The sequence below is a fragment of the Pezoporus flaviventris genome, unplaced genomic scaffold, assembly GCF_033815535.1.
Source record: "Pezoporus flaviventris isolate CSIRO_AGI_PZ_B2104156 unplaced genomic scaffold, CSIRO_AGI_Pfla_v1 ptg000066l, whole genome shotgun sequence".
Taxonomy (NCBI): Eukaryota; Metazoa; Chordata; class Aves; order Psittaciformes; family Psittacidae; genus Pezoporus; species Pezoporus flaviventris.
The window spans coordinates 23,732,830-23,758,382 of NW_026892614.1; the positions used below are offsets into that span (position 1 = coordinate 23,732,830).

General features: G+C 39.2%; 1 protein-coding gene across 3 annotated transcripts in view; it reads right to left on the reverse strand.

Annotated features, from left to right (window-relative positions):
* The window catches only part of RGS17 (regulator of G protein signaling 17), a 78,205-nt gene that overhangs the window by 27,218 nt on the left and 25,434 nt on the right, over window positions 1-25,553 (reverse strand). For all 3 annotated transcript variants that reach the window (XM_061471589.1, XM_061471587.1, XM_061471588.1), the window contains exon 2: window positions 7,158-7,301. In XM_061471589.1, coding sequence (XP_061327573.1) covers window positions 7,158-7,276 — 119 coding nt within the window. In that variant the 5' untranslated portion in view covers window positions 7,277-7,301. The remainder of the gene's footprint in view (window positions 1-7,157; window positions 7,302-25,553) is intronic.

A 25,553-nucleotide genomic window follows, 5' to 3' on the forward strand; every position in this document is an offset into this window, starting at 1 on the left:
TATCACATTCAGTAGCTTGCATGACAGGCCATAGAACGGATTTTACCCAGCTTTAAATTCTACCTGTCAATAAAACTGGTACGGCTTCCCTAAGAAAGCACCAGTGCTGCCCATTGCACTGGGATGATACAGATTAGGCTGTCCCATAGATGCACAAAGCACGAGTTCCTGTGTTAGCTAGGGCTGCTATCCCTCAGAATAAATTATTCTTCAGGAAAGAAAGGGAATGTTTTCATCTCTGACCTCTGCAACAGCAAATGATAAAAACAGAAGGAAGTCCTGTGATATTTTAAAGGATAAAAAAGAATGGAACATCTTTTCCCATTAGCTATTTTTAAAAATATCACCTTCTATTTCAGTAAAATACAGTACAGTAGCCTGAACTTCTGTATTCTGCACTAAAGTACAGTAATTCCTAATGCAATTTTCCATATTTGCTTTTCTCAGGTGTAATGCTGAGAAAGGTAAAATGCAGAGAGCTGAGTACATCTCTTTCAGATGTGTTGTCCTGTGTGTTACGGAAGGAAAAGAAGAATTAAAAAATTAGGTTAGTGAAATAAAATAAAATTGAAGGCCAAAACTATTTTTCAAAATATGTGTTTTGTTTCAAAGATTTATTTTTTTTTTTTCTTGCCAAAAGCTTTAACAAAATCCAGGAACCTGGGTAAGGATTTTTGTACCGGCCCACCTCTTGTCTGCCCATAGTATAAAAGTTCCACTACAGACAGGGAGGGGAAATGCTAGCCCTTGTTCCCTCGGGAGACTTCAACCTACCAGATGTCTGCTGGAAGTACAATACTGCAGAGAAGAGGAGGAGGTTCTTGGAGGGTGTGGAAGGTAGCTTCCTAACCCAGATCGTTAGTGAGCCAACTAGGGAAGATGCCTGGCTAGATTTGCTGCTTGCTAATAGAGGACTGATGAGTGATGTGATGGTTGGAGGCTGTCTTGGGCAAAGAAATCACAAAGTGATTGAATTTTCAGTCCTTGGAGAAGTCAGGAAGGTCAGCAAAACCTCAACCTTAGACTTTTGGAGAGCTGACTTTGGCCTGTTTAGGATGCTGGTTGGCAGAATTCACTGGGAAACTTAACTGAAGGCCAGGGGAGGTTTAGGCTGGTTATTAGGGAAAATTTCTTCACAGAGAGGGTGCTCAGGCATTGGAACAGGCTGCCCAGGGAAGTGGTGGAATCACCATCCTTGGAAGCATTCAAACCCTATGTAGATGAGGCCCTCAGTGACATGGTTGAGTGGTAGTCTTGGCAGTCCTGGGGTAATGTTGGAATTGATGACCTTAAATGTCTTTTCCAACCTAGCTGATTCTATAATTCTATGGGAATGATAAAGATTTTATTTTACATATATTTCAGAATGTGGCTATAATTTATTGCGTTCATTTATTATTATTTTGTTTTCATCCTTCCTTTGCTTCCTTCTCCTCCAACCTTTCTATCATAGTTAAATAAGAGAACACAGCCATGACTTTGGCTCCCAGGGATTATCTTGTGTAGAGTCATGCAAAGCTTAAACATAATTTTTGATAGCAAACTGAGTATGCCAGAAAAAAAATGCTTCATCTCAAAGTACTAGAGAGGTGGGAACTGCAACAGAAATTGTATTGGCTTGTTCTTTTTTTTCTCATTTAGAGTCCCACAGACACTATCTGTTAGGAGGAGGAAAATGTTGAATTCCATAGAGAAAAAATATTAATCTAATTTAAAACTGTCCTTAGAACTTTATCTGTCATCTCATATTCATGGCATAAGTGACAGAAATATCTTCCTGTAGGCCCAAGACGATTGCTAAACCCATGCAAGGAAAATATTCTCTTTATTAAAGAAAAATATTTGTGTAACATGGTTATCAGGAAGAAGTTTCAGACTCACAGCCATAATTCACAGCCGTCATAGGCAAGTTATCAGAACTGGAGGAGAGATGCTTCTTGCAAAGAGCAACTCTCGTTTACTGCCAAACTGGCAAATATCCCATCTTCCCTGGCATCTCTTGGGTGTGGGAAACTAGTTATGGAAGTCTCACAAGAAATCAAATGGCAGGCATGGCTTTTGTACAGGGCACAGCTCAGAGCCGCCGGCCATGAGTCCCTTTTCCACAGGAGACTTCAGCAGTAAAGGCAAAGGCCTTCCAGCTCACATGTTTGAACTGAGCTACAGAACCAAGTGAAGTGGTGTGATCATATTCACTTATCCCCTTGTAAGCCTTTTCATGCTCCCCAGACTCCTGTACTGCAAAATCTCTTGCAGGGCAGATGTTAGATGTCTTCTGAGCCTTCTGTGTATGGTAAAAGGAGACGGATTATCAGGCATAATTTGTCCCACAGCTTTAAAACTCACTGAGCACCTTATGAAAGGAAGAGAGGATAAAAATATATGACTCCTGCTCTGGGTGGGAGACAAGAGCAAAATAAAATTGGCAGAATAGCTAACCTCCCTGTGCTTGAGAGGCTTTTTGAAGAATGTGATTTACAAGTGTTTGCAAGAGAACGACTGACTTCATGTCTGCTCAGGAAGCTGGAGTAATGAATTGCTAATAAGGTTGGGGAGGGGAAATAGCAGGTGTCTATTCTTACCTTGCCAAGCTGAGCTCAAAACTGTAAGGCCATAGCACTAAATACTTTCTCTGGACACAGTCTAATTGAGGATATTATAGACTGTCACGTTAGGAGTTTTACTGCAAATGTTGCAACCCTCGGGCTACCTGAGTCATTGAAATGACACCTAGTAAGGAAGCTCTTTCTTTTGTCCTCTGTAGGAATGGTATTTTGTGGGAGTTTAAAACACAGGGTGAGATTCAGTCCAGCACCTTAGGTACCTGACTGGTACTTCTCTGTTAGGTGCTTTAATGAGGCAGTCTTCCTGAAGTATGTGCCAAAGGTCTGTATTTGGTCAGCAGAGAGAGGAAGGTCCTATAGAAGATCTCCAGAGGGTTATATCATCTGCTTCTGCAGTAAGTGGACAAGCTTTTCCTATTGTGAACTTTAGAAGCACTTTATTTTCTCCATTAAGGAGGACTGCTTCCTTTATTACTGATGGTCAGGCACCAGTTCAAGGCTTAAGCTAGTTTGGCAACATCCTGACCATACCTATTACAATAAAATGGCCAAGTTAAGGAGCCTATTTACCTCCACCTTTTCCAATCTGAGCAAACCTGGGTAATCAGCCCTGCTTTGCCCTTGTGAACTAAGCAATTTACTGTCCTGACAATTTCCAGTGCTACTAGAGGTACCAGGTCTGGTTGCGATGGAGTTAATTTTTTTCATAGCAGCCCATATGGTGTTGTGTTTTGGATTTATGATCAAAACAGTGTTGATAACACATGAATATTTTAGCTGTTGCTGAACAGCATTTGCACAGTATCAGTGATTTCTCTGTTTCTCACTGTGCCCTGCCAGCAAGCAGGGTGGGTGTGCTCAAGAGGTATGGGTATGGGAGGGTATGCAGCCAGGACAGCTGACCCCAACTGACCAAAGGGATAGTTCACACCATATGACATCGTGCTTAGCAATAGAAGCTGGGGAAGAAGGAGGAAGGAGGGAGGTTCACTGTAGCATCTGTCTTCCCAAGTAACCATTACTTATGATGGAGCCCTGCTGAACTCTTGCCTGACAACGGGAAGCAGTGAATGAATTCCTTGGTTTGCTTTACTTGTGCACACAGCTTTGCTTTACCTGTTAAATTGTCTGTGTCTCAACCCATGGGTTTTATCACTTTCATCCTTCTGATTTTCTTCCCATCCCACAGGGCAGGAGTGAGCAAGCAGCTGCAAGGGGCTGAGCTGCCTACCAGGGTTATCCCACAGCAATGGAGAAGTACTTCAAATATTTGTTACCCTTGAGAAGCAATTATTAGTGGCAAAAATGTTTGTAAGAAGATGTATTGAATAATTTTTTTATCTAAATTTTTGCTATTAACAAGTCTCTATTAGGCAAGGTACTACTTCCCCAAACAAAGGTGTGAGTATTTGCCTATAATGTTATTCAAACAGAAGACTTAATGTGTATTCTGATTGTAACACAGGATGGAACAGAAGAAAAAAACATCACATGATTCACAAAAGATATTTTCAGAATTCTAATGATTTGTTTGGATATATGAACTATTGAACCAACTCTTCAAATAGATGAAAGTGAAAGCTTCTTATTAAAAGCCACCCCGTTTCATTTCTATGAATGGTGAGAAAGTTGAGGCACTAAGAGGTCTGTGATGTAAGAGCTGCCCTGAGTCACACAGCCTGGGGGAAAACAAAAGAAAAGTCTCCTAATCTTGATATTGATAGCTAAAGCGTTTTCATCACTATTAATGAATCCATAAACATTTTCAGACAGGTATCTCTTGAGAAATTCACATTACTGAAATACAAAGACCTGTGGAACTAGAGAAGGCCTGTAACTGCATTCGGTCCAGAGAACCTGTTAGAATTATCAATTAGGCTTTCCTGTCACAGAGAACTACCCTAGAGGATTACCTACCTAGAATCCCCTATATAATGAGTGACTAGCTAAGTTACATATTTTTTTCAAAACAATTTTTGTGGGGTTTTTAAGGGTACATAGCTGAGGCAAGAACAGTAAGCCGTACTCTACCTGGATAGCTCAAATTTACCAAACAAATTTGGCCTCAGAACAAATGACTTCATTTTAACTGAGATTCTGAAACATTTCATATCATCTTTTTCAAATTTTTGCCCCATCTCTCCTCTCATGGAGTTTCCACCATGGAATCACAGAAGACAGAGCTTGAAAAGACTTAGTACATCATGCATTCTACCTTTTTGATTTTAGAAAACACAAGCAATGTCACTATCCCCTTTAACTCATTCTTTGACTTAATCCTGAAAACTAGTTCAAATGGTCAGGATTTCTCCATGCTCAGTTTAATCTACTTTACCAAAACAAAGCCCTCAACCCCCAAAGACCCCTGAAAGTCAGAGTATTAACAGCAAAACCAATTACTAAATCGATAATTGCTCTAATTTAGATGCATAAGCTGTTCAAACAAATAATGGTATTTCATAAAAGGACAGTGGGGTCTCCAAGAGTCACAAAGTTTATGAAAGCTTCAAAATATAGTCGTCAAATAAGACTTCTCGAGCTATAGTTACATTGCTTAAAAAATAAAATCAGTTGTCTTTAAGTTTTAGAAATTAGGCTGTTACTTTTATGGCCATTCATGTTCCAGTATGCAAGGCAAAGCCAGTCGTAGCTGTACATGCACAATGATAGGCTTTATTTCCATTCAGTAAAGAAATATTGTAGTCATGGTGGATAATCCTATGAAAACATAATCTCAGGGCTGTTAAAAAGCAAGCAGAAAGCTAGGAATTAATAATGAAAAGCCAAACACAAAAAAAGGTACACCTGTGTCTTGACTACTGCAACAGATCTAGTCACACATCTCAGACAGGAGATAACAGAATAGGAGAGGTACAGAAAAAGACACAAGGTAGGTGGATAGATAGAAGAGAGATAAGCATAAACCATGGTCCGGGGCATTTTCTATATTAAAATAGAGAAGACTATGGAACAGAAGACAGCTGAAGGGGGATTTGGTAGAGCTCTGTGAAATCATCACCATCTTTGCAACAATTACTCACTCTTCTTCACAGTCATAAGAACAAGGAAGCATCAAATTAAATCAACATCTAGTAAGTTAAAACAAATAAAAGGGAGCAGTAGTTTACAGAGCTCACAGATCTCTTGTAGAATTTATTGCTACAGGAAACTTGGGATGCCAAAAGTTTAGATGAGTTCAGGAAGTCGCTTCAGAAAGTGGTTTGACAAATTAATGAAAGAAAATTCCATCAAGGGCTATAAAACACACAGAAATAAGCTCTGGGCCAAGAAGTCCCTAAGTTGCAGGTTGTCAGAAGTTGTGAGGAGTTTTACTGTAGGTAGGCTGAGGAGGTGTATTTCCTCTTTTTTGAACCTTTCTTTGTGGCATCCACTACGGGTCACTTCCTGAAATAGGGTACTGAGCTAAATGAACCTCTGCTCTGTAACAGTATAGCTAGTCTTAAATTGTGCCCTTGTCACAAAAGCAGAGATAACAGTGGCAAAACATCTTTCCTTCTCTTCCTATTTAATACACTTTCAACTCTTTGCTGTATGGATTGAACACACTGCAAAGTAACTTCTGAAAAGAATGAGCTCTCACTCATCCTTGCTCCAAATATTTTCTGCCTCCAGATGAAACCAGAAGTAACAGCCAAGGCAAGTCTGCCCTGGTACTGCCTCCAGGATGTGGCATCTTGGAAAAAGCTGTCTCATTTGATGCCTGGTGCATACATGCTGGTATGTTTTTTAAAATACATTGAGGGCAAATAGCCTCAGGTTCTAGGTTGGTGCCAGATGGCTGATTCAAGTGAAAATAACACAGATACACAGAGGAACAGTCACTCCAAAAAGACTGAACTATGTATGTAACAGGAATACACAGTAACATGTACTGTATGTTACTGTGTATTTCAACACTGTGTTCATGACAACAAGAAATAAAGACCTGGTGCATCTCAAGACACTAAGAATTTAAGCATATTTCTGAAACTGGCTTTAATTCTTTAAATTTCCAGGTGAACTCTTTGTTTAGAAAGAGACAAGCAATGACAATTTTTGAGCCTTTTTTCCACTAAAATAACGCCACAACAATTAAAAGATAGAGTGGAATGTAAGGCTTGTGTTTTCAGATTTACAGTATATATGTTATTCGACAACTAAGTAGTAAACAGGTTACCACATATTCTATATCCTCATTTGTGACTATCTATCTCCCTTTTACACTCCTGAACGTAGAGAACTACAATATCAAAACTACAAGCAGGAAAAAATAATGTTTTGAATGCAAATTATAAAGCGTTCAGTATCAAGTCTATCATTCACACATACTAGTTTTGCAACTGAAATTTCCTCATTTAGTTATGGTTTAAGTATGGTAAATATAGCTGGAATTTACTACTCTCTCCTCTTCCCCCTCACAAGATGTCCAACCAAATCAGGGAACTGTTTAATCAAATTCTTAAGTGAAATGTTAAACTGTGCCTCTTGACAGAAATCCTCTCCCACACGTTTGCATATTCCCAGTGCTTGGCACTTTCCATTCTCATTGTTTACCTGTGGTGGATATGGAACCAAATAGACTACAGAACATACCATGAACAGCTGCAGCAACAGCACCAACAAAAGCAACATGTGTTGTTGGGCCTTTGGTTTCCAGGTGCTTGAGACACAGCTGATGTTCCTTCATTTTGTGACTGCTGCCTCTTTCTCATTTCAGCTACTTCAGTGCCCAAGTGGCTATAAGAACACAGACATAAGAGACGTACAGAATTACTACAGACCGTCATAAAAGTACATTCACATTTCTACAGCAATTCTGATTCCACTGATTCTCACAGCCCATGGCAACAAAAGCATGTGACCATCAAATATGCCGGTCAAGTAATAGTCCTATTGTGTTAAAAGCAGTTTGCAGAAGATCACATTCTAGTGACACACTAAAATGTGCCATTGAATCATGCCTATTCTTATCACTTTGGCTGAAATAAAAGGACTGTTTATAACCCTCCTGAACAGCAAACTACACAGCTTGTGTAGCACTTGGTAGAGACTGAGTTGTTCCTTATCACAGGACTATCACAACTCTTTCCATCGTACTAAAAATACAGTGGTATTGTTATTCACTTTAAACATGAGATGGAAACTGATCTTTTTTCACTTTTTGACTTCTCTGGTCAATGCTGGACCAATGAAATTGATATAAGTGATATTATATCACAGGAACTAGTAGTTGTCTGTTTAAAGTCAAGATTACTGTAAGTGTTATAACTGGGAGGTTTGCTACTTAGGAGCTATTCTCCGTAAATAAAATGAATAATAAATACATATTTCCAAAATACTTTTCCAACTTTGGGACTATTTTGGTCCCAGAAGATTTTCTATGGTCATTGCCAGTCTTTCCTATTTTTTATTAGGCCAAGATATTTTTCTTTCCAGTGACTTGCAATATGCAGCTGGAAGTAATATTCTATGCATTGCTCAGCTTTCAAAAAAGTTTATAATATTTATTGCTATGTTATATTAGGAAGGTTTAGATGTCAGGATTCTTCTAATGGTTCACATCTTTGTGCGACACGTTTCCCAGCCTAACAGCTATTACATGCATATATAAATTAGAATAAATTTTGCCTTTCAAAAAGTACAGATTACTGTGGGGAAAAGCCCAGGTTAAAACAGAAGCAGGTAGAAGTTGGTCAGGTGTGAGCAGCATGCGCCACGGTCCACACTCCCAGGGCATCCTGCTGCAGCCAGGAGTGCTGAGGAGAGGCAGGCTCTCTGGTTGATTTGCCACGTGGATACATCACGCACAGACAACCCACAGATGCTCTGCTCCATCTACATGTATTCAAGCAGGAGCTGTGAGAGTTTGCATTTGCATGGTTGCTAAAACTCCTGAAGTTCTGCTGTAACAGTATCCTTATAGACAGTTTGCACACAACAACATGTAGCAAGGATACTAAGCTTCAGAACTCAACTCATGCTGCAAAACTCAGGTTGGTGGTTATTTCATCTTCTTGCATAGCTAACTTCCATTTACACTGTCACTGAGTAGAATCAAGTAATTTCTGAAGTGTCTGGTTAAATTAAACAATGAAGAACCTTTTAACTACCTGTGGTGAGGGCATCTGCTTATGATATTGATATTACTTCATATGGCTTATCGTTGCTGAACCCGTGAAGATTAAAATGACATACTAAAAATACCAGAAAAATTTTTTTTTTATTTTTTTTATTTCTTTTAACAAATGTGAACATGTGTTTTTAGCAAAGGATACTTTGACATGATTGAAGACATGCCCCTATTTTTATGATAGATGGGAAAGAAGAGAAAGTGTTGCAGCATAGTATGTAGCTCAGTGAACCATAGCATGGAGTCACTTCCTCCAAACTATAGTTAAATTATTTCATAGATGGCTGTGTCATGCTGTGATCAGTAGTTGTTTCAGCAATTTCAACAGTTGTGGTTAAAGGTATTAAAGCCAGATATTTTCACAGGGAACATTTGTTTCTTGTAAGCAAAACAGACATTCTAGAAACATTTGGATAAACCCACAAAATGTATTAGTTTCAGAAACCACTGAAATTACCCACATTTAGGTATTTGTAGGGTTGTAATCTTGGAATGAAAACACCCCATGTATTCCACCTATGAACCTAAAGTCACGTATTCTTACATAAGTTTAGATACATATGTAAAATGTACTATGGCTGGAATCTGTTGCACTAATCCATTCAGACACAATGATGAGAGTCTGTGACTTTGCTGTAGTTTCACAATAACTGTAACTCAGCACAAGCTGCTGCTGCCACTGAAATAAATGTCTCTCTCCCTTTTCTCCTGCAAAAGCTCACAGTCACTCATTCCCTCAACTGAGCTGTCCCCTTCTCTGTGCTGGCAGCAGCATTTGTGCAGGTACTTGAACTGGATAAAAGAGTACATGTGATATAAAATTAAACCAGAGGAGAAAGAAAAAAACAACCCCTGTTTCAGAGGCTTGCAAGTCTGGCTGTACACCACAGCAGTAGGGGTTGAGAGAAACATGGGTCTTCACTGTAGAACGTTTCAGGGTGCATTGTCTCCTCCAAGGCTGCTCAGAGGCCACAGGCTAGCCAAGTCCTTAGAAGGGGACTTCTTGCTTTGCTATGCTCTGACTCTGGTCCGGAGTTCAGTGAGGGACATAACCCATACCCTTCCTGGCTGTGCAGCATTTGGAAGAGTCCTTGATTGCAGGTACAGTTATATTTATCTATTTAGGCTGTATTTGAAAGAAGACAAAGCCCCTTTCTTCTGCTTGTGCTACATTCTCTTGGAGAGCTTCTAAGCTGAAATCTGTAAGAAACATGAAAAATCCACTCCGTGATGCAAAATAATAATATGTTTACTGAGGATGAAGTAGGATGGGTGGAAACTTTAGTTTCATGCTTATTTTGGTTGGATTTCATGTTTTGTGTTGTATTTGTAAATACCAGATGCCATCTACGCAAAGCCATAATTGATTCCATTAGATTATTCAGGATGCAGAAGCAGGAATATCTTAATTCTTGGCTAAATTTAGAGACTGCACTGTAGATGGAAGGTTTATATTTGGTGCGTTGGCCAAAAAAAGAGATTTAGAATCTTTAATTCAGCAAGTCAATCTGATGAGATAAATTATTTTTCTGCAATTAAGTGTGAAAGTTCATTACCATGAAGGAGCAGAGTATTGTGAACTGATATTGATCAGACCTTCTAGGATAGTCGTGTAAATTGTACATACCATCTACAAGATTTCATCCTCCCTTTTAGCTTTGTAACACTGTCATTATTCCCGAGACCCTCTACCTTGGCAAAAATACCAGGTGGTGGGCTTTTGTCCAGCAAAATAATTTTTCCCATTGCCACTCACACTATCACAACACAGGTATAAGTTTCTCCTAACAGTTTTGTCTCCATTTGGTGGCATGGTTTACTAAAAGTGTTAACAATTTCCATTCGTGCTGATAGGAAAGAGGAATAGAATTCTCATTTGCTTGACTGACTCATTCTCTTGGGGGTGGGTAGATGTGATGGCCCTCTGAGCAACCCCATAATCACAAAGGATTTAATTTTGCAGAACATCTGCTGTCCCTACGCTGCAGCTAAGGAAAGGAACCCTAGGGTACAACAACTGTTTATTAAACAAGTTATAAGACAGGTAGTTCAGGTAAGCTGCAGAGCAAGGAATTCTGTGCAATGCTGTGTGTATCTTCAGTCTTGCAGTGCTAGAGGAATATGAAAACTGAAAAACCCTTAAAAAAATGGGGTAAGGCTTCCTGTCAGTTTTGGAACCAATGGCATGAGGATCTATTTCTACATTTAGACAGCGTAATTACCACTTATTCCACTGGGCACTGAGGGGTAATTATTACAGAAATCCCCTTGTGCACAGAGCAGTACCTTGGGAAGAGAGGTCAAAAAGGAATAACTGATAGAAGAATCATTCGGTTTATTACAGTTTGCTGTGGTTTAAACCCAGCCAGACAGCTCGTTCACTCACTTCCCCCCCCCATTCTTCCCCTCCGCCTGCTCCTGGAGGGATGGAGAGAATCAAAAAGAATGCAACTCCCACGGGTTGAGATAAGAACAGTTTAGTAACTAAGGTATAACACAGATCACTACTGCTACCACCAATGATAATAATGATAAAGGAAATAACAAGGGAAGAGAATACATCACCTCACCACCAGCTGACCGATAACTCGCCCCCCCAGCCCAACCATGCACCAACCAATACCCCCTCCAACCCTGCAGACTCCCAGCCCTTCTGGGTAACTCTCAGTTACCTCCTGGGCATGACGTGCTGTGGTATGGTATACATCTTTGGTCAGTTTGGGTCAGGTGTCCTGTCTCTGCTTCCTCCTGGCTTCCCCTCCTCCCTGGCAGAGCATGAGGCTCACAAAGTCCTTGGCCAAACCAAAACATCATTGTTATCAGCTCTGTTCCCAGGCCGAAAGTCAAAACACAGCACTGCACCAGCTACCAAGGAGAAAAATGACTGCTACTGCTGAATCCAGGACACAGTTACACCTGTTGAATACAGACTACAGGAATTTCAAATTCCACAGGGTGCCTCTAGAAATTGAAAAGGAGGTAATTTCTGAACAGTTGCACTTCTTGCAGGACTTGTGCTAAGGTTTTACAGTATTTCCCCCAGAAATTCCCAAGGTGTTGGACATAGAACAAAACATAGGGTGCATTATTTCAGTCATTTCATTGGTTTTGTTGATGTCTATCCTCTGATGAGGCATAAGCAAGCTTCCCTCCCCTCCATCCTCCCTCCCTCCCCCAAAGCCTGTTGGAACAGCCCTGCAAACTATCTGAACTCTTGGCACTGTTCCATCCAGTCCCGTCTGCTCGTTTTGGAGCTCCCCCTTGCACATTACATTCCTGTAAGCATTTCCGTACCCCTCTCAGGATTGAGAGGCAGTTCTCTGGGGAAGCGCATGTCCTACAGAATTGTAAAAAACTCCATTAGGGATTAAGAATTTTTTTATTGTATCTTCTGGAGCCATTCTCTAATGCCTGTTTTGAAAGAGAGACATCCTATAAGGCGTGGATAAATGCACACTACCAGTTTACACATCAGAGAAGTGGCATTTTGGTTTTTGTGCAGGTAGGACATGCAATGGCTTTAACTTTCAGGAGAGAACTGAAGAAGAATCAGGTAGAGAAATCTGTCTTTTTTTCAAACTTCTGCAATAGGCAAGAACAATCACCTTGCATCAGAAAGGTGCAGTCAATGACTTAAGGATACTGAGGGGGTTTTGCTCTGCAGGCAAGAAACTTAGTCCTTAAAATACTTTTTTGAGGGGGGATAGATCTATTGTATCAGCTCTTCTGCATTGCTTTGCTTCCTTTAACTTTTCCAGTAAAGAAGCAAAACCTCAACTGTGTAACTCCTGTAAATTTGAACCTTGTAACAGCCCTAGATGTGACTGTTGATCTCTTAACCATACTTCATGTTTTCGCTGTCTCAACTGGCATTAACTTGGTGCATGGTTTCCTAACAAGAGTTGTTTTTAAATTTATGGATGTTGAAAGCCTTCGAACTCTAAGCATTAAGGTAAACATTATCCATTTAAGACCCCATTCAGGCTTCATTGTAAGAAATAAATGTACACCAAGGAAGGCTCTGTGTACTGTGGATTCAAGACTTCCAACTATCATTTTAGATTTTCTACGTATTTGGAAAATCTCAACTTTTATAACAGAGTTACATTAACGCTTCCTTGATTTAGTTTTTAATGAGTTGTTTGGGCATAATTGGAGTGATCTTTACAGATTTTGATGGGCTTGGGTTTTAGTTTTCTAAAACACTCAATAGGAGAGTGACAGCGATATCCCTAAATACATTTTTTTTTCAGAGGACTTAGGCACCTTATTGAATTTCTAGTATATAAGACATATTTTTAACTCCAAACACTAAGTAAAAACCCTCAGAGCATGTCGTAATATGTTACTTCTAACAACCCATGATATGCTATCTGTTTTAAAGCCACAGTTATTTTAAGGACAGACTTACTAGCATACCAAAACAGTGCAACACAGCCCCGATGCACCTGCCAATTAAATAATCTCACAGATGCATGTGCTGCTCTTGCAATGTGAAGATAGCCCTAACATAACACTTTTATTTGTGCTGTCTTCATTCATCTAGAGGAGTGTTCTCAGGGTACCACAATCTAAATGAAGACAGATTGAGAGATTTTATCAGATGTCTCTGAGCTATAAAGATTTCCATATACCCCCTGCAATGCTGAGTGAGTAGCAAAATCAAAACAGCACAGACATGGGCATGCTTTTAAGTGCTTCTGAACACTTAGTCTTCACAAAACAATGGCATTCATACTGGTCACTCTGCCCAAGAGAAACCTTGACACAGGCACATTCTCTCTTTTGCCATGAGTCCTGAAAGCCATTCAGTATTTCACAAATAAATTCATGTAAAGTAATAGAGAATAAGTCTACCAGAAAAAGTGTAATTGAGTTACCTCAGGCTCCATTTACTTATTTCAATTTATCTGTAGTCTATTAGAGTACAATTAGAAGCTATTGGCAACAATGGAACATTAATTGCACCTTAATTGATTTAAATATAGCCTACATGGAAAATTTCAATCAATTGAAGCAGCATGGAATGTTTGAAATGTTTGCATTTTTAAGAATTTGTGTTTTGGAAAGAAAGATCAGTGCAAAAGGCAATTACTGAAAACTAGCCTGGTTAACGGCAATCGTGTCAGAATTCGAACTCCAAATTTTAACAATTTGTTTTTTTCGGGTTCTTCAAAAACCGTATTTTGCATCATGTCCAAGTTCTAAAAATTTGTGAAGAGTAAGAAAGTCTGAATCAAAAGAGAATTTGTATTTGTAACTAGACCTTCATATTGCATACCTATCCCATGTTGCTGCGTCATACAGGCCAGTGCACAGATTCTGTGCTCAGCCAATAAAGGGTATGCACATATTATAGCTTTTAATTTTAAAAGCTTGGCTGCCCACATCAAGCTGTATGAACCATGCTTTTAAGTCTGATGTTCCCATGTTATTACCAAGGTGGCAGAATCATGAAGGGACTTTATTTCTCTTAAGTAGCTTGAAGTGTCCAAGACACCACATGGCCTCCATTATGTCATTCTTCTTGTATAAGTGGCAGACCACCTTTTGGTTGTAACTATTGAAACTGCAGGGTTTGAACACTTACTGGCTCAGAGAACAGTTTATTGCACCCTCTACATTTTACTTTTCGGGAACTGAAGACTTGAGTATCTACAGCAAAACATCTTGCTCTTCTGCTGGTTACTGCAAATCAGTGTTTCAAAAAGTGTTTCAAGACATGTACACATCTACCATACAGACATCTTTCTCTTGTCAGGTCTTCTTTGGAAATGTTTGACTCTTTTTAAAGTCTTTCAGAGCAAGCCATAAAGTGGACTTTCTGTCCATTTGATGGAATAAGAAGAAAAAGAAATCGTGTGAACAATTAGCAGAGAGCGTTCAGACATTAAGTGTTTTATTAGGATAGAACACTGCCACGTGAATATTCATTTAAACTGAAATTGCAGCTTGGCTGAACATTATAAAATCCTTGCCTTGTGTACAGTAATATTCTTCTTATTGCTTTGACAGCCTCTGTGCTCATAAAGGCTGTCTAAGATTTCTTTTTATTATTTTATAACAAACTTAGTATCCTGAGGAAGCCCTGCTTAAATCTCTACATCATCAAGCAGATACGCATTTGTACTTCTTAATCAGTCATTACTGCTCAGCAACAAAACATTAAGCCTGACAGTAATACATTATTGAAAAGTTTGAGATGCCTGCATGTGGTTTTTAAGGAGCTCTGCTAAAATTGTGATTAAGAGCACTCTACAGTCTTCAGGAACATTTTATAAAAAGCAAAATGTAAAACTCATCAGGAAACCTTTTACCTTTTTAAAGAGTATTGTTTTTATGGGTATGCATTTGAAAAACGTGAGAATCCCATTTCACACTACATCTACCTACTTACTCATCTAGCGTGGCTGCAGCTGACTTAGACACATGACATACTTTAGAAAGCTGAGAAGATACTTTCCTCACAGGGGGGGAAATACATATTGCTGGAAAGGAAAATGGTTAAAGTCCATGACATTCCTCATAAAGAGAACATTAAGAAGACTCTTGAGAACACAGAGAGCTTTACTGCATGCATTAGCACTGGAATTTCTAAGTAAGTTTCCCTGTGCTCAAAGCCATTTCTCTGTGTAAAAAGTCAGATGTCATTTGGGGGTTATGTAAACTGCACAAATTATGAACAAATTTCAGCAAAAATTTAAGAAAAAATCACAGGGGCAGCAGAAGAATTTGTAGCTAACTTAGGGTAAAAAGATTTACAAGTGCAATTCAAGTATCATACAAGCTCTAATGTTTTTGAACTACTTTTTTTCTGCACATAATACCATTCTGGCAAATTTTCATCTATAGAAATGGCAGCATTTAATCAAATAAATGCAACAACTTTCATTTATAGTGCATGTGCTGCTATAGGCTGAAAATGAAGGAAAATATTAGGAAAATATTTTTTGGGGTGAGAACAGCTTTTCGAAAACCATTTTGGAAATGGCTCTAGTCTTTGAAGTGACAGAATTGACATTCTTCACTGCAAAATGAAGACTTGCATCCTGTACTTCCAAGGCGTTTTACATTTTCAAATTCCTTCTGGAAACAGTTTTTTGGTAATCACATTGATTTTAGTCTCACAGACTTTGAGGTATTCTGACTTCTCATTAACTGACTGACTTCTGACAAATCTGTGTATTACAATAAAAGAAGCAGGGGTGGGGATTGTACAGGTACCACACTCTGCTCACATTACAAAATCCATGAAGTTCCTGACTGTAGAACAAAAGGAATATTTACGCTTAACAGATAGCCGTCAGACTGGGCACATACCCATTGCTAGCCCATCTCTACTTCCCTCCCACAAGCTACTTCCGTTAAACTCATAGCAAGCTCCTGATACTTTTGGTCCTCTAGTTAGCATGAATGCTTGCTTGTGTAAGGAAGAGAGAAGAGTGTCTACTCTGTACAAGGGATGTGCTCTTTCCCATCATGCTGGCATTTGTATCAATAGCAGTTAGTTTAAAGCCTTGACTCTAGAGCACTGTGCTGTTGGCAAGGTTATTGCTTCCACCTTGTTATTTCTCTTCTCCTTTGCATTGCTGCTACCTCCAGACAATACATTTATCTTATCACTTCTTTAGTTGTTAACTGAAGGTTTTCAAGAGTTTTCCCAAGATTTGTATGTCAGTGTGTGACACTCTACTACTACTCCACAGTTGTCTTTGGTTTCCTCTACTCCAGTCTCACCCCAAGTCTGCAGCTGCTTTAAGTGACCTGCAGTCCATGGAAGCTTGAGGTGTTGGTTTCTTGCCTATGCTGTGGGTGGCCATCTGCTCACCTGCATAACAGGTTCAGATTTGTGCTGCTTTTATTCCTTAGCATTTCTATAATGATGTCTGTGTCATGTCAAGCATTTCTCTTTGACTCTAACAGGCAGGTCTTTACCTATCAGTTTGTGCAGGGTTATAATTAGTACCTGAGAAGGTACAAGGGATGATTCAAGCATGACATAGGAGAGATCCCTTTCCATGCATTCTTTAACCTCTGTCAATCACTTGATTAACTTTACTGCTGACAAGATCTTCCCATTGTTTACTGACAATAAAGACAATTTATGCTCACTGGTACCAGGAATGGTGCTACACCATGGGTGCAGTAATACTTCTGCATATGATAAGAGCATAAAGCATCTCTGAAAAGAACAAACTTGTTATGATAGGTTTGCCTAAGTACCTTCCAGGTTGTCAACTCAGTTTGGGGATGTGGTTTAACAATCATTTATATAATTAAAAGCAAACAGGCTTGCTCTCGAGTTCTTCCATGTTCATCTGCAATTTCTTTAGCATGTCTTTCTACTTAATTGCTGTGTTTCTACCAGGGCCATACAGATTATTAATTTTCACTTTAGGCAGATACTTGAATCATTCTCTGGATGGTTCTGTTGCCATGAACATTTCAAACCGTACCTTTAGGATGGAATCTACTATCTCCACCCAAATATTTGCTACAAATTGTAATAAAATATTACTCAAGTTATGTAATTTTAAATTATGGAATCTTACACAATTTCCAAAATTATCAAGGTTCTCTTAAGTTCTCATGCCAGTCTTCTTGACATAAAAGTCTGTTCCCTTTGTGCTCCTAGATGTTAGGTGAAAATAAATAAGAAAATAAGTCTCTTTATTTTTATTTTATTTTTTTTTTCCCTGTTACTGAGTTTCTGCCATTTCTGTGTTTCAGGCACTATTCTTCACATAAATATTGTAGTCTCTGTCCATCTCCCTTTTATTAATCCCCACCTCAAACCAAAGCTTTACCTTCATTTTCTCATCTCTTTTTACAGAAGCAGCTAGTGTTCCCATGCTTGAGGAAGATTTCTGAAATCCCGTATTTACACTGGTCTCACTCTTTCACTGTACTTGCTTGTTCTGCACTAGATGCTGTGCTGTCTACCTTTTAGTCACATGTCCTGTGCAGTGACTCTCACTTTTCCATCTGCTGCTACCAAGTTTTATGTCCTTCACGTTGTGTCACATGAGAGAGTTCCCCACTTATAAAGTGAACGTGGCCCTTTTCTTTAGTAGTTGAAGAATTTGCAGAGGTGTTACAGCAGCCACAAGCTTCCTCAAGGCTTCCTCACATCCCTGTAATTGGTATTCTCCCTTCCTCAGGCTCCATGTCCCTCACTGCTAATTTTGACATCTGGTTAGGGATTCACCACTGGAGAAAGGTGGGAGCTGCTGATCACGGTCACAAGCACAGGACAGTCCTTAGGAGGAGCTATCAAGGGTTCTTTTATCCCTTTGTGTGGTTCAGCAAGTTACTAGGAAAAATAGGCAGGAAATAAAAAGAGCATCTGACAATAGTGGAAAAATGGGAAGACAACAGACAAATATGGAAGATAGAAAACATGGATTTAGCTGACCAAATCTTGTGTTACACCCATTGTGGAGCAAGAAATCAGAGTGGGTGTTAGAGAGGTGACAAGCTATGTGGCTTGAAAACCTTCAAAATTTTAATAGGAGTATTCAGATCTTAATTTGTGTGAAATTTGACACACAAATTTCAATTTTAAATATACATATAGTGCCTTGAACTATGTATATATGTTAATAAAGTAAACATTTCAGAAACAATATTTATTTTGGTCCCTGAAGATGTTTTCTTCTGAGATTCCTTGACAGCAGAAGAAACCGTCACAGAGTATTTAAACATGATGACACTGTGCTCTTTGAGCTTTGATTTGCATTCACCTGCAGCAACCCACTGCAGGGGTTCAGGATACATACAGCTGACAGCAGAGTGACAGACTTTATGGGACCATTTGCTTCCTCCAGATTTGCTCCAGTGTTTTAGCTCAGCTCCCTCTCCATGGTGTACTTTCTTTCCTGCTCCCAAGGTCAGTAGCTTTCCCTGGCTGAGATGTCTGTCAGCTCTGCTGTGAAGCTGATGACCTGCAGAGCAATACAGCAGGCAGATCTGTGTCTGCTGCTGCTGCAACACTCACTTGGATTCATCTGTCAAAGCCACTAGGCAGCACAGGAAATACAGAGATTTATGGAGAAAAAGAAATATCAGACTTCCAGGTTAAATCCCCTTGCCATTACAAGAGCTTTCTAGAACCTACTCACTATTTTTTCAGTGACAGAAAGCAGGTTTTCTTTCCTTTCTCTTGTTCTTGTTTTATCCCTTCCCTTGCTGGAAGGATTCCCATGTAGAAAGCCGCAGCCTCCTTCGTGTACCTCATCACCTGAGCATCTGCCTCAGCTCCCTGAATCCTCAGCAGTGTCTTGTTTGCTAACTTGCCTGGAAGAATGAGCTTCTCCAGAGCTACTCACACGTCACTCTCTGACTACCACAGATTTATGTGGCTGTTGGTACTTTGTAACATCAGGTAGTAAGAACTTGTAGCACAGGTCCTCTTCTGTAAACACAGAGTGTGATTCAAGTGTGCAGCAAAACAAAGACACAAATGTCTAAATTATACAGAAAATGCCTAGCAGTCACAGTGGTGTCTCTAAGTTCATATTGATTCCCAAAATACCACACTGAGGTAGAGGGCTTGAGATGTTTTGAGACTAGTGTGGGGAGGAGTCCCTAAAACTAGTTAGCCTGCTGTGTGTTGGAACGTATGTGTGGAGGTTCAGAGAAAGAAAACAAAAGATTTCTTCTCCTTTCCCTTCTCCTCCCATGATAACTCTTTAACATGTTGAGTTTTAGAATACATATTTCCAACCATCCCAGTAAACAAATTTTTATAGCAAGCTGTGCATGTGTTCTTTCATATTCACCAACAGAAAAGAATAAATTATGTATTCCTGCAGAATTATGTATTCCTGCTATTGCACTAGAGAAAACTTACATATTAAAAACCAATATAGCAGGGTTTCCTTCCTTTTTTTTTTCTTTTTAACCCTATCAAGGATGTGAGTTAATTTTTTTAGAATTTCTAAAAACGCTACATGCAAATTTGCATAGAAATACTTCACCATTTTTCCTCCTGAAAAAGGATATTTTACTTTGGAGGACAGACACAAATGGTAAGGAATATTCCAGATGTTAATTTGTTCCCCCTTTTCTTTGTGTAACGGTATACTTGAGGCAGTACGTGCTTAGGGAAGTCTGTGGTGCTATTGCATTGTTTTGAAAGCTTAAGAAAAGAAAGAGAATTGCAAATTATTTGCTGCCCAGAAAAAAGCAAAATATACCCAAATGCAGAAAAACATTTTGAAGACCACTTATAAGTGAATTACAAAAAAGTCTTACATAAAGGGTCTATTTTTAACACCCATTTTTATAAAGTTTAAAGGATGAAACTTGAAACTACCCTCCCAAAATTTAAATGTCATGATTTTTCATAACCCAAGTCTAATTATTGTACTGATATTAAAAAATCTACCATGAAGACACAAGGGGCTAAAAACATGCTGTGAAAACTTGAAACCTTTGTCATCTCTGGAAATATACAAATTCTGGTATGAAAGTGTCGCATCTAGTCAGATCATTTACAAGCTCTCTTACGCTGAGCATTGGCACAGATTTACAATAACCAGTGAAGTTACTGTACAGCAAGGCATTAAAGTAGCTCTTCCACTTGAGGATGCAATGGGATAGAATGAACAGATTTAATTTAGATAAATGGATCCCTGATGATCAGCAGACAAGACCTCTTGGAACACTGTCTTCACTGATTACTGAGTGAAGCTTGATGTGAATGTCTGGTCTACCACCCCACTTCCTAGAAAAGCTCTGCTCACTGGGAGTGCAGCCTGTCTGATGTCCCTGTTTACTGCTGCATATAGGCTCCATCAGGGAAGTTCATCAGCATCCTTTCAGGCATAATTGCGTAATGTTAAAAAAATTAGAGTTTTGCATGAAAAACTGTATTTCTTCTATCCAGGGAAATATACTTAGGTAGTTTTCTTGCTGAATTTCAGAAAAAAAATGTGTCTATAATGACAAGAGGACAAGGCAATATTTCAATTTAAAGTAACTATACAAGAATACTGGGCAGCCCGCTGACTGCATCTTAAAGGATGGCATTAAGTGGATTAAAAAGAACTATGAGCATGGCACAGCTGGCCCAGACATCTGTCTGCAGCTACCCCTTCCCAGCTCCACAATTTGCCTTCTCCCAGCCATTTCTGTAACTTGGGCACTGACTTCTGTCCCAAACTCTCTTTGAAACTAGGACCTTTCTGTGAGATCTGTAAGAGGATGGGGAATGAAGGAAGCTTGGGAACAACCCTGGATACAAGACCAAATTTATTGAGACCTCACACTCCAATTCTCTCTGAAGACCTTCTTGGTGAGCTGTCACAGCAACTACTGCAGCAGCAGGGGGTTATACAAAGGCTGTGCTGGCCTGTAACTGTAAAACTTGTAGACCAGATCTCTCCACAGTCTCTCCTTGACTTGGCTGCTGGTTTTTATTTCCATGCACTTGGCTTAATTTTCTGGTTTTGAGATTGCGTTTGAAAGTCTGACCTGTCATTCTGTTGAAATTGGTTGACATACCTAAAGTATTAATATGAAGAGCTTTGAGCAGTATGGCCTGCAATAGCCCACCACTGAATAATAAATTCCCATCCACATATGTGATCCAGGAGCTGTTTTCAGTCATTGAGGCAAAGAGTGAAGAGTGGTGTCAGGGAAGGGTGTGGAAGAAGAGTAGTGCTCACCTTCTAGCCCAGCTGTATTGAGTAAAGCAGAGCCAGACCCCACTGTAGGTTTATTTTGTGCATGGGGAGTACTTAGGCTAAAGCCAGTCTCAACAATTGTGGAGCTTCATCACATGCTTTGGGGAGGGGAAAATAGTTATGTAATAAAACTAGAAAATATGATCAAAGTTACCAAGCTTTGCAGCAGGCTAAGGAGGTTTGATATTAGGAACTACTTCATTCACTTTTTTAAAAAGGCAAAAATTAGAAACAAGTTTTCTTTAGACTGTTATTAGACACAAAAACTCAAAATATTCCAGTTGAAGCACCTTATCTAGCTTCCACTTCAGGCAAAAATGTTTATGCCCTGTTTTTATTTGCCTCAATTGATTCTCCTGGGACAAAGGGTAGAGTATGTCATTCTATACAACTTATGTTATTAGAAATAAGTACGGAATCAGCTGCTTTAAAATTTCTACACTAGTTACTGGTAGAATCTTTTCTTCCAAAACCCTTTACAATAAAATAATAATGAAGCCTTTTTGAGTGAGTAAATTGGAAATTAGGGCATATTGCTAGTAGCATGCAGAGCTTGTTATGGACAAGACATCTTTCCTTTTATGAAAAGATACATGTTCTGTATGATAGGACTTTCAAAAATATCCAGTGGTTGTAATATGCTTCGTCCACAGAACCAACTCCTAAAAACGTCTCTAATTTAAAGCAAAGTGAAGATGAAGCTCTTACCCTGAAGAAGGTGAACATCTCTGAAACACTGTACTCTTAATACATTCTTAAGTAGAAAAAAGATTCTTGAGACAGAATCTTTAAAAAAAATGCATAAATCACAGAAAACTGCATGGAATTAATTTTATTTACTGCAAACCTATTTAAGTATTAGACATAAGTTGCTTCCTCTTACGTTCCTTATGTTCATAATGTTCCTCCTCTGAAATTCTAGCTCTTTCACGAAGCAAAAAACATTACACTTGCTACAGCTAAAAAAATCCTTATTGTTTGAGGCAAAAGATGAATATTTAACACAACTGTGCAGCCTCAGAGATCTACTATATGTCTTTTCTTGTTGATACCTGAATGGTGTGCAACTAAGTGCAGTGATAAATAAGTCCAGAGGCTTCACAGAGTGACATTAAACACAATATTTTTCCGTAAAAGATACCACTGCTTTGTTTCAAGAGCTCTCAAACTAAATGATGTTTTCATGTTATGTTTTATATTTGACTCATGCCTCTTGCAAAGTTCTGGCACATTCAGTGAATGCACAACTGAAAAGGCAAAACTCAGCACTTTTCCCCAGCATGCTTGATACAAGTCAGCATGGCTAATGCCTGTCTGATGGTCCCTGCTAGTTCTAATACACATCTCTTCAAGTGCCTTCTTTCTACATTATAGACAAGAACAACAAAAAAAATCCCAGTACAGTTACTCAGTTATGCTTGGAGACAACTGCTGGAGTAGAATTGCCCTGTGCTGAAAAGAGGAGCTCGCAGAGATGGAACAAATAAGGCTGATGTGGCAGGCACCCTTAGCACCTGCAGAGCACATGGAGGCAGAGGTGTCTGGACTACCATTCCACTGGAGACCACCTGAAGTCTCTTCTGAAAAGAGGATAGCTTACAGAGAAGAGAAGATATAACAGATATTAGCCCTAACAATAACTTTCTCCAGCAGCACTACAGGCATTATCTTTTCCATTTGTTATTTAGCGGCCCTCTCATGGGGAAAAAGTCATCTTTAGAACCCTATTCATCGTTACCTGCTACTACCTGCTGCTCTTCTTTCTATTTTCAGCACTTCCATCACTATACTAACTTGTGCATCAGCATTCAACATTGGATCAATAAGCATTTTGTGTATTTGAAGTTAATAATCCAGCTGTCTTTTATTTCAGGGCTGTCTTGGACTGTTAGAAAGCTGTTCATCGACTTCCCTGAAGTTTGCAGAGTCTTCCTAAGGGCAAATTCCAAAACAATCCCTTCAGTTTCTCCACACTGGTCAGACATATTTGTCTTGTTTCCAGGATCCTGCCTATGGTGGACTTGAGTTCTGAATGCTGTTCTACTTCAGGTCTAATTTTAAATGCATTTTATGTTTGTCTTCATTTTCCACAGTATTGAAGTCCTTTTATCATTCAAAACTTCAGGCAGGGGCACTTCTTTTGCCCATCAATAAACATATTGCTAAGGGCTAATTCCAGATCTTTCAGTAGGCCAAGGGCTTTTCCTCAAACTGTGGTCCTAGTCTGGTTTTGTATCTGAACTCAGCTTCCCAAAATTAGCTTTGAAAGCTAGACCAGTCATTAACTCCATTTTTACTTGCATGTGTATCTTTTCTAAAACCACGTTGTTTCTGGGGCTCATTTTTGTACAGTGCTCATATTTTGAACATAGAATCATAGAATAGCTTGTGTTGGAAAGGACCTTCAAAGGTCATCTAGTCCAACCCCCTCTGCAATGAACACAGCACGGTGGTTAATTATTTCCACTCAAGCTAGTAAAAATAATGAAAACCAATAGATTTTTCAGTGCCCTCTACTTTCAGAAATGTGACTGCTTCTGCCCATCTTCAGATAGCACCAACTCCTACCATAATGAAGGAATGTCTGAAACTTCTCCATTATCCTTCCCCATTTCCAGAGTTTCAGCTCTCAGTGGAAGATCATTTGCTCCTTTCTTCCCCTAAAGCTGGGGTAACAGTTTCCATTACTACTTTGGCTGCTCTGAACTGGTGCCTGGCTGCAGTCTGCATTCCTCTTGAGGCAATCGCATGACCTGCCTCCTCCAAGCCGGATATGGCTCCATCCCTGCCTCCAGCCCTTCTAAGGATGCCATGCTGCATAATAATGCTGCTGAATAATAAGGTCCCTCAGTATGGGTTGAGATAGCTCCATAAGCAATTCTTACTGCAGGAGGAACACGGCAACATGAGGGAGATTTGTTTTTTCCATTTGCAGGTATTTATTTCTATTTATATACAAATAGAAAAAACAAATCTCCCTCATGTTGCCAGATGTAAATACATCTGCCACCCCTCCCTCCCATGTAAAGGCAGCATTTTTAATGACTCACAAGCAGGAAGTGGTTAAAGGCACATTGCCAGCCAATTTTTTTCAAGTTGATTAACCATTACAGATAATCTGAATGTAGTTAATGAAAGTTATGAGCACCTAGAAGTTGTGCACTCCATTGATGCTACGTGCTCTGACACAAAAGCTAATTCAGCTAAAACCAAAAAATGACATATGAAAAAAAACGCAGGTGATGTAGCTGGCTACTGTTGTTCAGGCTTTCATGAAATCACCAAATATTCTACCTGTGATTTATTCATCCATAAACAAAACTTCCAAGTAACCTGCTTTATCCTGAAACACTTAAAAATATTCACAAATACGCCAGTACTTTTTTCACAGGAAACCAGACTGAAATTAAATGATGCTGATGATAGCAAAGATATTTCAGAGATATTTTCAATTTATATAGTTTAAAAAATGCAAAAGATTCTGCAGAAACAAACAATCATGTTTTGCTGCACATTACTGAAAAACACCTAACCTGATTCTGCCAAGGATTAATGAGTTTCCTTGCGACTGCTGGAAAATGACATTTTTGCAACATTACAGGTTTCCAGGGGTGTGGTAGTGGTGGAAAGATTTTGCTAGTTATGTTCTAAGCTCCTGGTTGTGGGAACACCCCCACCTCCTTTCATATTTGTTCAGCTCAACATTAGATGCTTTCTGCCACTGATGCCATGATTCATCCATTTCTGTAATGCTGGGAGAGATTGTCTCCTATGATGCACTGTTACCCTCTTGCTGCCTAAATCCCATAATGTATCACTGAAGTCCCATTCCCGGAAGTCCATAATGGGAAATCGTGGGTAGAGAAGATCTTGGTGCTATTCTGCAATTAATGCCTAAAATACTTTGACTGGAGTTGATCAAATGATGCTTTTATATTTCTAAATCAAAGTTCAGAAGTTTTGCAGATTTTTTTCAATCATTTGAGATGAACACAAATGTTCAAGTAAGACAGATTTCCACTGGATTGATACTCTCATTTTTGCCCAAGTTAATTCCTCTTTTGGAGCCAGAAGAGGGGATGAAAAAGACCACTGGCACACCTATCAGCTTTGTGGTCTTCTCAAATCCAATTTAATCCAGAAGAACAATTTTGCAGGAGCAGGCCCTTT